Source organism: Pseudophryne corroboree, chromosome 3 (genome assembly GCF_028390025.1).
Source record: "Pseudophryne corroboree isolate aPseCor3 chromosome 3, aPseCor3.hap2, whole genome shotgun sequence".
NCBI classification, from domain to species: Eukaryota; Metazoa; Chordata; class Amphibia; order Anura; family Myobatrachidae; genus Pseudophryne; species Pseudophryne corroboree.
The window spans coordinates 761097827-761114703 of record NC_086446.1 but is presented as its reverse complement, the minus strand read 5'-3'; the positions used below and the strand labels follow the sequence as shown (position 1 = coordinate 761114703).

Sequence of the window (16877 nt, the reverse complement as noted above, 5' to 3'; positions counted from 1 at the left end):
TCTAACACCAACATAGTTGTCAAGGACTCAGTTATCCGCTTTGCAGTAGGATGACTGCTGTGATATTTCATCTTCCTCGCAAAGGACTGTTGAACAGTCAATTGCTTACTGGAAGTAGTACAAGTGGGCTTACGACTTCCCCTCTGGGATGACCATCGACTCCCAGCGGCAACAACAGCAGCGCCAGCAGCAGTAGGCGTTACACGCAAGGATGCATCGGAGGAATCCCAGGCAGGAGAGGACTCGTCAGACTTGCCAGTGACATGGCCTGCAGGACTATTGGCATTCCTGGGGAAGGAGGAAATTGACACTGAGGGAGTTGGTGGGGTGGTTTGCGTGAGCTTGGTTACAAGAGGAAGGGATTTACTGGTCAGTGGACTGCTTCCGCTGTCACCCAAAGTTTTTGAACTTGTCACTGACTTATTATGAATGCGCTGCAGGTGACGTATAAGGGAGGATGTTCCGAGGTGGTTAACGTCCTTACCCCTACTTATTACAGCTTGACAAAGGGAACACACGGCTTGACACCTGTTGTCCGCATTTCTGGTGAAATACCTCCACACCGAAGAGCTGATTTTTTTGGTATTTTCACCTGGCATGTCAATGGCCATATTCCTCCCACGGACAACAGGTGTCTCCCCGGGTGCCTGACTTAAACAAACCACCTCACCATCAGAATCCTCCTGGTCAATTTCCTCCCCAGCGCCAGCAACACCCATATCCTCCTCATCCTGGTGTACTTCAACACTGACATCTTCAATCTGACTATCAGGAACTGGACTGCGGGTGCTCCTTCCAGCACTTGCAGGGGGCGTGCAAATGGTGGAAGGCGCATGCTCTTCACGTCCAGTGTTGGGAAGGTCAGGCATCGCAACCGACACAATTGGACTCTCCTTGTGGATTTGGGATTTCAAAGAACGCACAGTTCTTTGCGGTGCTTTTGCCAGCTTGAGTCTTTTCAGTTTTCTAGCGAGAGGCTGAGTGCTTCCATCCTCATGTGAAGCTGAACCACTAGCCATGAACATAGGCCAGGGCCTCAGCCGTTCCTTGCCACTCCGTGTGGTAAATGGCATATTGGCAAGTTTACGCTTCTCCTCCGACAATTTTATTTTAGGTTTTGGAGTCCTTTTTTACTGATATTTGGTGTTTTGGTTTTGACATGCTCTGTACTATGCCATTGGGCATCGGCCTTGGCAGACGACGTTGCTGGCATTTCATCGTCTCGGCCATGACTAGTGGCAGCAGCTTCAGCACGAGGTGGAAGTGGATCTTGATCTTTCCCTAATTTTGGAACCTCAACATTTTTGTTCTCCATATTTTAATAGGCACAACTAAAAGGCACCTCAGGTAAACAATGCAGATGGATGGATTGGATACTAGTATACAATTATGGACGGGCTGCCGAGTGCCGACACAGAGGTAGCCACAGCCGTGAACTACCGCACTGTACTGTGTCTGCTGCTAATATATAGACTGGTTGATAAAGAGATAGTATACTCGTAACTAGTATGTATGTATAAAGAAAGAAAAAAAAACCACGGTTAGGTGGTATATACAATTATGGACGGGCTGCCGAGTGCCGACACAGAGGTAGCCACAGCCGTGAACTACCGCACTGTACTGTGTCTGCTGCTAATATATAGACTGGTTGATAAAGAGATAGTATACTCGTAACTAGTATGTATGTATAAAGAAAGAAAAAAAAACCACGGTTAGGTCACTGGTATATACAATTATGGACGGGCTGCCGAGTGCCGACACAGAGGTAGCCACAGCCGTGAACTACCGCACTGTACTGTGTCTGCTGCTAATATATAGACTGGTTGATAAAGAGATAGTATACTCGTAACTAGTATGTATGTATAAAGAAAGAAAAAAAAACCACGGTTAGGTCACTGGTATATACAATTATGGACGGGCTGCCGAGTGCCGACACAGAGGTAGCCACAGCCGTGAACTACCGCACTGTACTGTGTCTGCTGCTAATATATAGACTGGTTGATAAAGAGATAGTATACTCGTAACTAGTATGTATGTATAAAGAAAGAAAAAAAAACCACGGTTAGGTCACTGGTATATACAATTATGGACGGGCTGCCGAGTGCCGACACAGAGGTAGCCACAGCCGTGAACTACCGCACTGTACACTGGTTGATAAAGAGATAGTAGTATACTCGTAACAACTAGTATGACGACGGTATAAAGAATGGAAAAAAAACCACGGTTAGGTGGTATATAATACAATTATGGTTGGACGGACTGCCTGCCGAGTGCCGACACAGAGGTAGCCACAGCCGTGAACTACCGCACTGTACACTGGTTGATAAAGAGATAGTAGTATACTCGTAACAACTAGTATGACGACGGTATAAAGAATGAAAAAAAAACCACGGTTAGGTGGTATATAATACAATTATGGTTGGACGGACTGCCTGCCGAGTGCCGACACAGAGGTAGCCACAGCCGTGAACTACCGCACTGTACACTGGTTGATAAAGAGATAGTAGTATACTACTAACAACTAGTATGACGACGGTATAAAGAACGAAAAAAAAACCACGGTTAGGTGGTATATATTATAATACAATTATGGATGGACGGACTGCCTGCCGAGTTCCGACACAGAGGTAGCCACAGCCGTGAACTACCGCACTGTACACTGGTTGATAAAGAGATAGTAGTATACTCGTAACAACTAGTATGACGACGGTATAAAGAACGAAAAAAAAACCACGGTTAGGTGGTATATATTATAATACAATTATGGATGGACGGACTGCCTGCCGAGTGCCGACACAGAGGTAGCCACAGCCGTGAACTACCGCACTGTACTGTGTCTGCTGCTAATATAGACTGGTTGATAAAGAGATAGTATACAATACTACTAATATACTGGTGGTCAGGCACTGGTCACCACTAGTCACACTGGCAGTGGCACTCCTGCAGCAAAAGTGTGCACTGTTTAATTTTAATATAATATTATTTATCATGTACTCCTGGCTCCTGCTATAACAACCTGCAGTGCTCCCCAGTCTCCCCCACAATTATAAGCTTTATATACAATACATTGATGTGCAGCACACTGGGCTGAGCAGTGCACACAGACTGAGTCACTGTGTGACTGTGTATCGTTTTTTTCAGGCAGAGAACGGATATATTAAATAAAACAAACAACTGCACTGTCTCTGGTGGTCACTGGTCACTGTGGTCGTCAGTCACTAAACTCTGTCTGCACTCTGCACTCTCTTCTAATCTACAGTATCACAGCAATCTCTCTCTCTCTCTCTCTTCTAAATCTAATCTAAATGGAGAGGACGCCAGCCACGTCCTCTCCCTATCAATCTCAATGCACGTGTGAAAATGGCGGCGACGCGCGGCTCCTTATATAGAATCCGAGTCTCGCGATAGAATCCGAGCCTCGCGAGAATCCGACAGCGTCATGATGACGTTCGGGCGCGCTCGGGTTAACCGAGCAAGGCGGGAAGATCCGAGTCGCTCGGACCCGTGAAAAAAAAAGTGAAGTTCGTGCGGGTTCGGATTCAAAGAAACCGAACCCGCTCATCTCTAGTTCAAATCAGAATATGAAGGACACCATGAACTCCCCTGTTCTAGGCCTGCAATGGCCGAATTGGGTTGATTCCATATTGAATCTGTAGGCCGTTAGAACTGGTGAAAAACTCTTAACCTGAGTGTCAGTCTGATCGTCTGGTATTGGTTAGCAATATCTGAATCGCCATCAGAAAAACCTTCGCTTTTGAACTGAATGACAGCTTATTATTTATGTAGGGAGACAAACCCTATTGATTCAAGTCTCGGACCTGGTCTCTGTAGAGACCTGACCACTATCTATTTTGAACAGTCTCTGTTATCCGAGACTCTTTCAGCATGAGAGTGAGAACCAAACTAGTTGAATAATGGATCAGCGCCACTTCCACTGCTTACTGGCATAGTTCTATGATAACTGGTAGGTAGAAGATATGATTCTTCTCCACTTATCTAAAATTCTGTGGACCAAGGAAAGCTTCACCTCCCAGGGAACTCTCCTTTCAAACCTGTAACTATAGCCTCTTTACCGAAACATGAACCTCCTAGGTCTGTTCAAGATGGTCTTGTTTTTCATTGGGACTGCAGTAATTCAGAATGCCCCGTTAATCGACTAGGCAAGGGTGAACCCACCATCGTTATGAGATCCTTTCCCCTTCTGTGGAATCAGAAATTCTGTTAGTCACAGAAACCATTGAGAGAAATAGCTAATATTGCGATGCTAACCTCTCTAGTAGCCTGATAAGTATACGTGGTTAACTCTCGGATATGCTCCGCTAGACAAAAATTGTATTTGGGAATTTGGAAGCATTTACTGGCCGCCTCTAGTTATTTACGCCAGTAATGGTATGCCCACTGTTACGAGAGCCAGCCCTTTTTCCACTCCTACTCAAGGGTAGGAAGGGGTCTCACCACCGTTTACGGTCCTTTTGTTATACCCGTGTGGATGGAGTAATTCTAACTATGAATTTCTCCATTTCGGATGGGCTCACAGCCCATACTCAAATGTTGAAATATATGTCAGGTAATGTTTTCTTAACCCTGACGGATAACTGCCCCCTGGTTGTGTGCCCATTCTCAACTGTTGCGCACCCCAGGGCTGTTAACCTTAGTGCTCATTTACTTGAGCAACCAAAGTAATCCTTGCGGTCCTTTTACCTTAGATAAACATATACATACCACTCAGCCGGACTTTCACCTATTTGAATAGGAGAAAGGCTGTAGAAATATTGGGAGCCCTGAAGAGTATTTTCAAACAGCTGGAAATCTTCTTCCCTTCTAGTCAAAAAATAGATAATTAATTTTACTTAATATAAATACTCATTCAACTGTCAACCACAAGACCACCAACTGTTGATACAGATAGAGTTGAATTGGGTGACAATCTCTGATGCTCCCTCCTCCGCCGGACCTGTTCCGCAGCGTCCACTGGAGGCATTATGTATATATATATATATATATATATAAATTTATCAAAAGCAAAAACAATAACCAGTTGTGCTAAGAATAAGGTCTTTAAGGCACAATAGTCCTTGGAGGAATTGGCAGCTAATCCCCAACACAAGTCCTCTTGCCAGTTGAGAACCAGTGGTTTATCGATGAAATAGTTGTAAGGGGAGCACTGAGATGAATAATAATGTCTCTTATTTATCTTTAGAATTCCTTCAGATTGGAAATCCACAAAACGGTAGATGTTTTCTGGAAAAAACCCTCTCACCAAAGTCACCCAGACAGCGAAATCACTCGTTAGTCCATAACTTTTGTAAACTTATTGGAATTTATTATAAATCTTTGTGTAAAACTGTGTTTGTATAACTCTTACATTTGTCTTTGACATTCATGGGATATGGGATATGAGATCTTATTTGGACTTGCTGTCCACCCCAGCCAGGGGGTGCTCCTACGACAGCCTGTCCACCCACTATGTCTAAGGCAATCACCCTTATATATATATATAAATGTATAATTAGATGGACGCCAAAGGTAACAGGGGTTACCGTGCTGGTAAGAAATATTAGTGTTCTTGGTATGTGCATTTGCTGTTGAAAATGCACCCCCACAGAATATATTGCAGTGTATTTCATCTGCATAATAGACAATGGAACAGCGTAACAGATGTATACTGGACTCACCTGAGTGGATTAACTGAGAGAAAAATGTAAAAAAAAATTTAAACAAAATAAAAATATATATCTATATATTTTAATAATAGCCTCTTTGCAACCCTCGCACATCCAACTGTGATTCAGTTCTGAGGTCGGGGTTGATATCCAGTTGTTCCCTCTATTTTCACAGGATCTTTGCATTAGAAATCCCTTGAAAATTGTTTAGTATAATATGTCTGATTAAAAACACACAGAAAATCCTCTGCATCAAAGTCCTAACCTACAAGCCACCAGCAGAGGGAGTAATTACTCTATAATAAAACCCTTCCCCTTGATCTGACTGGCCAGGAAACCTGGCTCCACTGATGGGGGCGTATCTTTTCTGTTAAGCCTTTTGGCGCCTTTTAGATATTAAAACATGGCCGCCACTGAAAATTTTTGTACACCTCGTGAAGATCCCCCAGCACTCATAAACCCTATATATTGTGAAACCGGGGTCCTTCTGTATACCGGACTCAGGCTGCACTGAGCGGCTTGTTTCATCACTACAGCAGTGTCCGTTTCTGGGTCTCCTGCCCTCCTAACTGATAATGTGCCGCCCTGTGAGGCTAAGCCGGGTCCCCTGCCGCGTCTCCCACTATCCTCCCACCGTCTCCGCCAAACGTGTACTGATCTGTACCATGGAGGGAGGGAACGTGTTGGAAGCGCACCTTTGCCCTCTTGGTGCTTGCTGTAAGAGTGGCGCCAGGAGCCGGGATACTGCGGCTGTCAGCCGCGGGGGACACCTGCATGTTCCCTCCTCCTCAGGCAATGTTTTCTAGTTTAGTGCCGGTGGAGGGAGAGAGCGTACCTCAGTCGTTTGGTGTATGCTGTAAGAGCAGCGCCAGGAGCTGGAATGTAGCAGCTGCCAGCTGCGGGTGGTCTGCAGTGTTACATGTGAAGGGAGGAGGGGGGGCAGGGGAACCTGCGCTGCTAGTCTGTCCGGCCATCAATTAATTAGACAGAAGGCAGCAGTGTGTAGCTGAGGGCTATATCTATAAAGATACAAAGATACTCTTCCTTTTTCACCAGTACTCACATTAAAATGAGATCCCTTCCTGACTCTGTGCTTTGGATTTTCCAGTAGAGAGATGCAGATTCCTTTAGCTGTGATCCTTGTCTCTCTACTCTGAAGACCTTGTCCACCTTTTATTAGGTTGACGTAGCCTAATGTCTTTAGGTAAAGCTTGCACCCTCCTTTGATTTAGGTGGGATTGGGCACTGTTTTACCTACTGTAAAGCCTGCACCCTCCTTTTAATTAAGGGGGATTGGGCCAGTCATCAATGACGAGAAATAAAAAAAATCTTTATGGAGCTGAGCTCTCTTCTGTGCTTCTTTCCTCCTAGCACAATTTTTCAAACTGTGCAGACAATGTTTAATTTTAGATTGTGCCACACCTCCGGTTGCAAGCTTCACACCCCTACTGTATTTGCTGTTCCAGTGTCCCCTAGTGGATGAAAGAGAAAAGTTTTATCGATGTATATAGTATAACTCAGTGTTCCCCAAGTCTTGTCCCCAGGAGCCCCTTACAGTGCTGCATTACCGATCTCCTCTGTAACACAAGTGCAATAATTAGCTCAGGACACTCCATGTTGTGCAAAAATAAAATGATTGTTTCATCCACAGTTCCCATTGTGTGGAGACCAAAACATAAATAAATTAAATTGAATGAGTTACCTGGTAGAAAGGATATAGAGCTATATGGTCGGGCGAAAATGGATGCAAACGTTGATGAACTTCCACACAACAGTGGTCTGTTTACTGTGATATTTGGACCAATAAAGTGTATGCACACGGCCTGAAAGCAACAGAAACATTTATGAAATATTTATATATTATATGGGATGCATTTTAAATTCTGGCTGTCGGGATCCCAGTGTTCAGGAGTTCAACGGCGGAATACCGACAGCCAGCATTTTACAGATGAACGGAAGCCCACCACCCGCCCGGTATTCCCACTTGGTTGGTGGGTCCACTGTTTGGACCACTGAGTGCTGATATACAAATATATATATATATATATATATATATGTTAAGTTTCCCATATCCAAAATTTCAAAATATGAAATATTTGCTTAATGCACAAAGGGATTACAAATATTGTATACTATTACCTTCAGGCTACGAGTATAAGGTATATATGAAACATGAATGCTTTATGTGTATAGACTTTGGTCCCATCCCCGAAATTTCTCATTATGGTATTTGTTACCTCATATCCATTGGTAAGGTATTTCCTCATATCCATTTTAGAGATATATATTTTATATGATATTATGTTTTGATACTACACATAGGGCCGGATTCAAATGATATCGCACCCGCTATCTCCCGTCTAAAGTGATGGCAGATAGAGGGGCGATATTCAAATGTATCCCGCTATCGCGCTGATCGCGCTCATTACAGTAATGGGCGCGATCGTGAAGAGACCAGTGTGGGTGCCCATTAACACGCATTTCAGCTCGCTACCTCCGGGGGTAGCAAGCTGATATGAAGTTGTCGCGCTCGTCTGCAGTAGCATTAGAATACTACCGGCAGGGGCGATAGGGGGCGGTAGGGAGGGTTGAACATATGAATCCTGCCCATATAATTAAGTTCTGGGTTTTTGTTAGTAGTAACCTGTTTAAACTGGTTTCACACACCTGCCATAGCCTAGACTAATTAACATATCAACACATGGTCATGAGTTCCCCCCACAATGATTAGCATTGGAAAGCATGCCCAGCTCACTGTTACCTGTATACCCTCCAACATTTTACACTTAAAAACTGGTACAAATTAGGAAACGGGCATGGCCACAGGTAAAGGGGCATGGTCACGTCCCCTTTCCTATATTTTCAATGGAATTTTGGTGAGTCAAAAAATCAGTACAAACCCCTTTCTGCTGCGGGGTACACTGGGCTCCACAAGGATAGACATTGGGGTGTAGAGTTGGATCTTGATCCGAGGCACCAACAGGCTCAAAGCTTTGACTGTTCCCAGAATGCACAGCGCCACCTCCTCTATAACCCCGCCTCCCTGCACAGGAGCTCAGTTTTGTAGTTGGTGCTGCAGTAAGCAGGCACATAACAGAGGGGCTGCTCCAGGCAGCCCTAAGAAGAGCTTTTTTTTTTTAAGAAAAAGGTGAAGACTTCAAGGGCAGCAGCGGTGGTAAATGTCAGAAGACATTCACTGCTGCAGCTCCAACTCTCCCCAGCGACGCTGTACACTCCCGAGCCCTGGTTGCCGGGTAACTACAGCAGGAGGCTCCAGTTTTCTTCACATCAGGCACACACGACGGGGGCTCTTCGGGATCGCGTGGCCGCGCTTCGGGAGGTGTGGATCCCGCTTGCGGGACCCGTTCTTTATCGCGATCCGGCGTGGTCAGTGGGAGGCGGGCCGCGCGCACTGGCGGTGGGCACTGTGGCAGTACAGGCGATCCCACTAGATCACCAGGCAATGGGTGCAGGTCAGGTTTTCTCTCTAAACCATTTTCAGTAACCGACAGTACGCGGTGGTTTTGCCAGCAGGGGGATAAGGCTTAGACCTGATGCCCCTCCCCCAGCCCCAGGGCGCCATTTCCCGCTAATGTTCGCGCCCTGGAGCTGCATATCTGTCTCTCCCTCACTCACTGTCAGTGTCTGGGCGCCATTATCTCTCAGCTTCACTGTTCCTGGGACTGCTTGGGCAAATCCTCCTGTGTAAAGCCGCCTGGTTGTCAGTGCTGTGACTTTACATGACACTTAAGTATTCTACCTGCCTTTTTAGACAGTGCTAGTTAAGAAAGATTGCATTTAGTCAGGGTTTTCTAGTACAATTACCCTGTGATATACATCCAGTTCTTACTGTGTAGTGTTATATCTATTGACTATATAGCTATAAATATAAGCTAGTCCAGTGCAGTATTATTGTTAGTAATAACCTCTGCATTGTACAAACTGTGACTATCTGTGTGTGCATTAGATAGCTGAGTGGTGTCCATTTTGTGTCTTTCACTGAACTTGCTATCCCTATATTCTATAACCTGAGGGGGCTTGGTGCGTCAGGTTTTATATTGATATAGGAAAGGGCCGTTTCTTGGGGCAGGCGAGCAGTGCAACCGCACTGGGCGCCCGCCGTGGCACTAACTGTGGCTCCCTGCTTCCCCCTCCTATTTGTCCCCGAGTAACCCGCTCGGGGGGCGGAGTTTCACAGAATGACGCGGTTGCGTCGTTACTTCACGACGCAACCCCGTCACTCCACGAAACTCCCCCCCCAGCGGAGTACAGAGGGGGATCCAAGTTAGGAAGAGGGAAAGGCCGGCGCGAGGAGCGACTGGTGAGGCGGGCCGAAGAGCGGTAATCGCCTCTGTAAGTATTCTCTCTCTCTCTCTCTCTCTCTCAATGTGTAAAATGGGGACACCTGCCGTAATGTGTGAAATGGGGACTCTTGCCTGCCGTAGTGTGGGGATTTAATGTATCAAGGGCATTGCGGTGTGTGGCATAATATGGTGCAGGGGGCATTACTGTGTGGGGTTTAATATGGTAGAATTTTTTTTTCCTGTGGTGGTCGTGATCTATTGGAGCAGGGTCAAAAACTGGATTGTGAGGTAGTCTTTTCAGACGAGGCCATGCCCATTTAAATGAGACCATGCCCCCTTGCCGGGTGCGCGCGCACATTTTTTTCCCATCTAGGTGTGTGTGGGGGGGAGGCACATTTTTTTATGTCACGGGGGGCGCATTTTTAAATCTCGCACTGGGAGCCAAATTGGCTAGAAACAGCCCTGATATAGGATTTTCACAAAGATATACTTTAATACGTATTTTTCTCTGTGATTTTAGTCACCATATCTCTCCTTTATCTCTGCTATTGCTGACTACACTGTGCAGGGTTTTGGGTAAGAGGTATTGTGCTGCTGCCAATTGTACTGTATTACCTGATACTACAAGTTATATCATGTCTGCTTCTGAGGGTAATGGTTCTGGGGCTGAACACACTGCCGGTGTTGCTGAAGCCACAGATCCCTATGAGGAGAATATAGCAGCTGTGGGCTCTGGTTCTGGGGGCTCCTTGCCCCCCAGTGGGACTGTGGCAACGGAGGTACATAATGACCCACCGTGGGCCACTTTTTCCACGCTTCTACATATGCTAGTTAATAAACTAACACCCCCTATGGGACCCCCTATGCCGCTACAACCGTATGTGGTCCCTGCAGCTAACCCGCCATGGGCGGACGATTTATCTGTCCAGTTGAAGAAGTTGAACCAGTCCCTGACTACTAAAAAGTCTGACCCTCGCTCGCCTAAGTCCAAGGGGTCCTCTAAGCGAGCGCTTGTCTCCTCACAATCCACTGCTGTCACTGACACCTCGTCTGATGAAGACGGCACTTACACTGACCCCACAGGTTCTGACTCAGATACGGCAGATGGGGAGGGTAGTTCACATGTGGATGTTCCTGATCTTTTGGAGGCTATTAAGTTAATTCTACAGATTACGAATGATCCCGAGCCATCCGTCCCTCCTAAGATACCAGATAGGTTCAAGCGTCAGAAGGTGGTTAAACAAGTTTTACCTCACTCTGACCACCTAGGGGATATACGTCAGGAACCCTGGGAAAACCAGGGTACGAAGTTTGTGACTCAAAAGAAGATGCTGGCTCGCTATCCCCTCGCACCAGAGTATTGGGAAACGCCTCCTCCAGTAGACTCACATGTGGCTAGGATGGTGGTTTCCTCTGCTCTACCTGTCACTACCGTCACGTCTCTAAAGGAGCCTACGGATAAACATGTGGAGGGTTGTCTAAAAGCGATTTACACCCTCACGGGTGCTGCACAAAGGCCCACTATTGCAGCAACATGGGCTGCAGAGGCTATTGAAGCATGGGCCTTGGAGTTAGAAGCTGAAATCTCTTCTGACCATGCTAGACAATGCTTGTCATATATTGTCACAGCTTCTCGCTATATTAAAGAGGCGGCTTCTGATGCCAGTATCCTAGCAGCCAAGGCCTCTACTACGTCAGTCCTGGCTCACCGGATATTGTTGCTGAGATCCTGGTCTGTGGATCTGGACTCTAGAAAAACCCTGAAGGTACTCCCTTTAAAGGGAGATATTCTGTTTGGGGAAGACTTAAATAAGATAGTGGCTGACTTGGCAACTGCCAAAACTGCCTGTCTGCCAAGTACCGCTCCTTCTGTCTCGAAGGCTAAAGGTACTTCCTTTCGCCCCTTTCGTCCTTCAGGTAAAGCAAAAGGTCAGGCGTACAACAAGCAGGCCCGCACTTCCAAACCTGGTAAGCCAAAGCCCAAAAGAGCCTTGGCGGTTTGTCAGCCAGATTCCAAGGCCGATAAGCCTGCCGCATGATGGGGTGGGCCTCCCCCTGGGGGATCCCAGGGTGAGGGGCCGGCTTCTAGGGTATACCCAGGAATGGTTGAAGACCACTTCAGATGCCTGGGTATGGGAATTCGTCACTTGAGGTTACGCCATAGCCTTCAAAAACGTACCCCCTCATCGATTTTGCCAGGCAGACGTCCCGTTGGACCAGACAAAGGCAAACACTCTACATTCAGACCCTCCTGAATACAGGAGTCGTAGTACAGATGCCTCTTGTGCAGAGGGGCCGGGGGTACTATTCTCCGCTGCTTCTAGTCCCGAAACCGAATGGGTCCTCCCGGCCAATTCTCAACCTCAAGGCATTGAACAGGTTTGTGAAGGTTTCCAAGTTCCGTATGGAAACCCTTCGCTCTATAGTTCTGGCCTTGGAACCTGGGGACTACATGGTCTCCCTGGACATACAGGATGCTTACCTGCATATTCCTATAGCATCGTCACATCAGCAAGACCTGAGGTTTGCTATTGGCAACCTCCATTACCAGTTTTGGGCATTACCTTTTGGTTTAACAATGGCTCCGTGAGTCTTCACCAAAGTCATGGCGGTGATGACGGTGGTACTCCGCCGTCAAGGGGTCATCTAGATATGACGGTCTGATTTCTACAAGCCCACGGGTGGCTCATCAACTGGAAGAAATCCTCCCCGATCCCTGCTCAGAGCATGGTGAGCTGGGAGCGCTATTGGACACTCACAACCAGAGATTGTTCTTGTGTCAGGAGAAAGTCCTGAAGCTTCAGGACAGGATTCGTTGCTTCCTTTCTCGTCCGCAAGTGTCGATACATTCGGCGATGCAGGTGCTGGGCCTCATAGTATCAGCATTCAACATGGTGGAATATGCTCAATTCCATTCTCGCCCCCTCCAGAGACTGATTCTAGCCAAGTGGGACGGCCTGCCTCACCGGATCAGGTCTCAAATGATCTCATTGACTCCGCAGGTCCGTCTGTCGCTGCTCTGGTGGCTCCAGGACCAACAATTGTGCAGGGGCCGTCCCTTCTGGATATCCAACTGGGTCCTGTTGATGACAGATGCCAGTCTAAGAGGTTGGGGCGCGGTGCTGGAGCAACACTCCCTTCAGGGTCGGTGTACCAAGGAGGAGTCCCTCCTCTCGATCAACATTCTGGAATTGCGGGCGGTCTTCAATGCATTGAACCTAGCCCAGCATTTAATTCAGAACCATCCTGTTCAAGTGCAGTCGGACAACGCCACCACAGTGGCTTACATAAATCATCAAGGCGGCACTCGAAGCCGTCTGGCAGTGAAGGAAGTCTCACGGATTCTACATTGGGCAGAACGCCATCTACCGGCCATATCGGCAATCTTCATTCCGGGAGTCCTGAATTGGGAAGCAGACTTTCTCAGTCATCAGGACGTACATTCTGGCGAGTGGGGCCTCCATCCATAAGTGTTTCAACTCCTAGTGGAAAAGTGGGGTCTTCCAGACGTAGATCTGATGGCGTCTCGACACAATCACAAGGTTCCGGTCTTCGGAGAAAGGACAAGGGATCCTCAAGCAGCATTCATGGATGCGCTGGCTGTGCCGTGAAGGTTTCGGCTGCCATACATGTTCCTTCCGGTGTCACTCCTGCCCAGGGTAATTTGGAAGTTCAAGCAAGAAAAAGGATTTCTGCTTCTCATAGCTCCAGCGTGGCCCAGACGGCACTGGTTCTCAGACCTGCAAGGCCTATCGTCAGAGCGTCCAATTCTACTTCCACAACGCCCAGACCTCCTCGTTCAGGGCCCCTGTGTCTACCAGGACCTAGCCCGGCTGTCTTTGACGGCGTGGCTCTTGAAGCTTCCATCTTAAGGGCTAAAGGGTTTTCTGAGGTGGTCATTCAAACTATGTTGCGGGCCCGGAAACCGGCTTCTGCTCGGATTTACTATAGGGTCTGGCATTCTTACTTTGTTTGGTGTGCATCTAACGATTATGACGCTTCCAAGTTTAGTATAGCCAAGTTGTTGGCTTTTCTTCAGCAGGGCCTGGACTTAGGCCTGCGTCTGGCCTCCCTCAAGGTTCATATTTCTGCCTTGTTGGTGTGGTTTCAGAGAAATATTGCGACCTTACCTGATGTGCATACCTTTACTCAGGGTGTGTTGCGTATCCAACCTCCGTATGTCCAGCCTGTGGCTCCTTGGGACTTGTCAGTGGTTTTGGAGGCGTTACAAGAGTCTCCATTTGAACCTCTTGTTTCAGCTGATCTTAAGTGGCTTTCCCTTAAGGTTGTGTTTCTGCTGGCTATTGCTTCAGCTAGAAGAGTGTCGGATTTGGGAGCCTTGTCCTGTAGTTCCCCATATCTGATATTTCACCGTGACCGGGCGGTTCTGAGGACTCATCCCGGATATTTACCTAAGGTGGTTTGCTCGTTCCACCTTAACCAGGAGATTGTAGTTCCGGCACTTGTTTCTCCTGATCTGTCTCCCAAAGAGCGGTCTTTGGATGTGGTACGGGCTCTCCATATCTATGTGAAGAGAACTGCTTCCATTAGGAAATCTGATTCTTTCTTTGTACTGTTTGGATTTCACAAACGGGGCTGGCCTGCTCACAAGCAAACTTTGTCCAGATGGATTAGAATGGTGATTGCACATACTTATGTGAGGGCTGGTCGGTCGGCTCACATTACGGCCCATTCTACTCGGTCTGTTGGACCTTCTTGGGCAGCCTGCCATGGTGCGACCCTTAAACAATTGTGCAAGGCGGATATGTGGTCCACAGTGAACACGTTCATAAGGTTCTATGCCTTCCTTACTGCTGCTTCCCAGGATGCTTCCTTTGGGTTCTTGTGCCCGCTACAGTGCATCCCCTCCCATAAGGAACTGCTTTAGGACATCCCCAATGTCTATCCTTGTGGAGCCCAGTGTATCCCACAGCAGAAAACGAGATTTATGGTAAGAACTTACCTTTGTTAAATCTCTTTCTGCGAGGTACACAGGGCTCCACAAGGCGCCCACCCTGACGCACTTAGCTTCTTTGGGTTGGTATGGCATTAGCCGCTGACACTTCTCCTGAGCTCCTGTTCAGGGAGGCGGGGTTATAGAGGAGGTGGCGCTGTGCATTCTGGGAAGAGTCAAAGCTTTGAGCCTGTTGGTGCCTCGGATCAAGATCCTACTCTACACCCCAATGTCTATCCTTGTGGAGCCCAGTGTACCTCGCAGAAAAAGATTTAACAAAGGTAAGTTCTTACCATAAATCTCGTTTTTTGGCCGGTACAGACCATAAAAAACTGTACTGTAACAGGCAAAAAGGTACAGTTCGAGGGTATGTTACCTGTATACAATAGCTTTCACCAACTTCCTCTAGAAGACACACCCACCCACAGGAAGTATATACTGTACCATCTAAATCGCACACATAGTTCTCTCACTCTCTCAAAATCATGATCCTTACAGTACCTCACCAGGAAAATGGCTTCACACCCTTCTCACATTATTTTAGTATCACTTGAATGTACTAAAGGGCTGTTGGAGCAGTTTTCGTGAAAAAAAACCCTGCTCCAAGCCCTCTAATTCACTTTTTTTTTAGATTGCATTCCCCATACCTGAAATGGAAAATTCCTGAAAATTAAAAAAAAGATATATATTAAAAAAAGTTCCAGGAACCGGCGATCGGTGCTCTGGTGCAGGCTGCTAGTCATTGCGTCTTCCTGTGTGCTGATGTGACCCCCTGTGCAGTAAAGTGATGATGCAAAATGGCAGCTCTCTTTACAGCTCCGGGCGTCATAGTAGCACACAGGAAGACCCGATGACTGGTGGCCCGCAACGGAGCAACGATCAGCGACTCCCGGGACTGGTAAGTGTATTTACAGTGACGGGATGGTCGCTGCACTGGGGGATATGCGGCAGCTGCTGTAGAGATGGCGGCAGTGCATGCGCAGCAGGAATATTTAAAAAATAATAATAATCTGATAATGCTGTGAAGTAGCATTGCAGGGACAGCGCTTTCTTGCTAGCTCTATTCCTGCATGCAATTATTGATACATTTATCCGATGTAATCAATAATCGCACTTAGAGTTTGGTTGATTTTATTGCTCACATCCGCATCTGAGGAAGCGGTTGGTGATAAATTGGCCCCTAAGTAACAATCTCTCTCCCTGCTATATAGAAACACACTATTGGGATAAATACGATACAGTAATATGGCTAAATATGGTTTATGGTAGTTTTAGGATGTGATATGGTAACATGTTTGTTGTAGATTTGCGAATCTGTAATGATAGCTGGGCCATAGACAACCTGTAGTCTAGTGTTTATGGTATTTGTTGGTGGATGGTAATTTATATTGGATTAACTTGTAACAGATTTTGGTGTGTTTTATAGAGCATATATTGCTGGATCATGTGCTTGTAACCATGGGGGTCATTCTGACCCGATCGCATGCTGCAGTTTATCGCAGCGGTGTGATCGGGTCAGAACTGCGCATGTGCCACAGTGCGCCGGTGCATGGCAGACAGCCGAAGGCCGTCGGGCCGCTACGATCGCCTCTGCCTGATTGACAGGCAGAGGCGGTCGGTGGGCGGGAGGCAGAACGGCGGCATTTGGCCGCCGTTTTGTGGGCATGGTCAGACCAACGCAGGCCTGGCCGGACCGAACGGGGGGCGGGCCGCAGCAGCTGTGTGACATCACACGCAGCCGCTGCAGGACGGGGAGCGATGAGTAGTTCCCAGCCAGTACGCTAAAGCTGCGCAGGTCCAGAGCTACTCTTGAAGTGCAAAGGCACTACCGCTGTGTGATGCCTTTGCACTTCTGCGGGTGGGGTGGCCGGCACTGACATGCTGGGCGGAATAGCCCTGTGCTGGGCAACCCCCCGCAAGTCAGTGTGAATGATCATAGCTGTGCTAAATTTAGCA

The 16877-nt window shown here is 47.3% G+C and overlaps 1 protein-coding gene across 1 annotated transcript in view; it reads right to left on the bottom strand.

Moving 5' to 3' along the window:
- Positions 1–16877, bottom strand: part of LOC135057426 (alpha-2-macroglobulin-like) — a 131239-nt gene that overhangs the window by 60391 nt on the left and 53971 nt on the right. The window contains exon 8 of the mRNA XM_063963319.1: positions 7366–7486. Within this exon, the coding sequence (XP_063819389.1) occupies positions 7366–7486 (121 nt within the window). The remainder of the gene's footprint in view (positions 1–7365; positions 7487–16877) is intronic.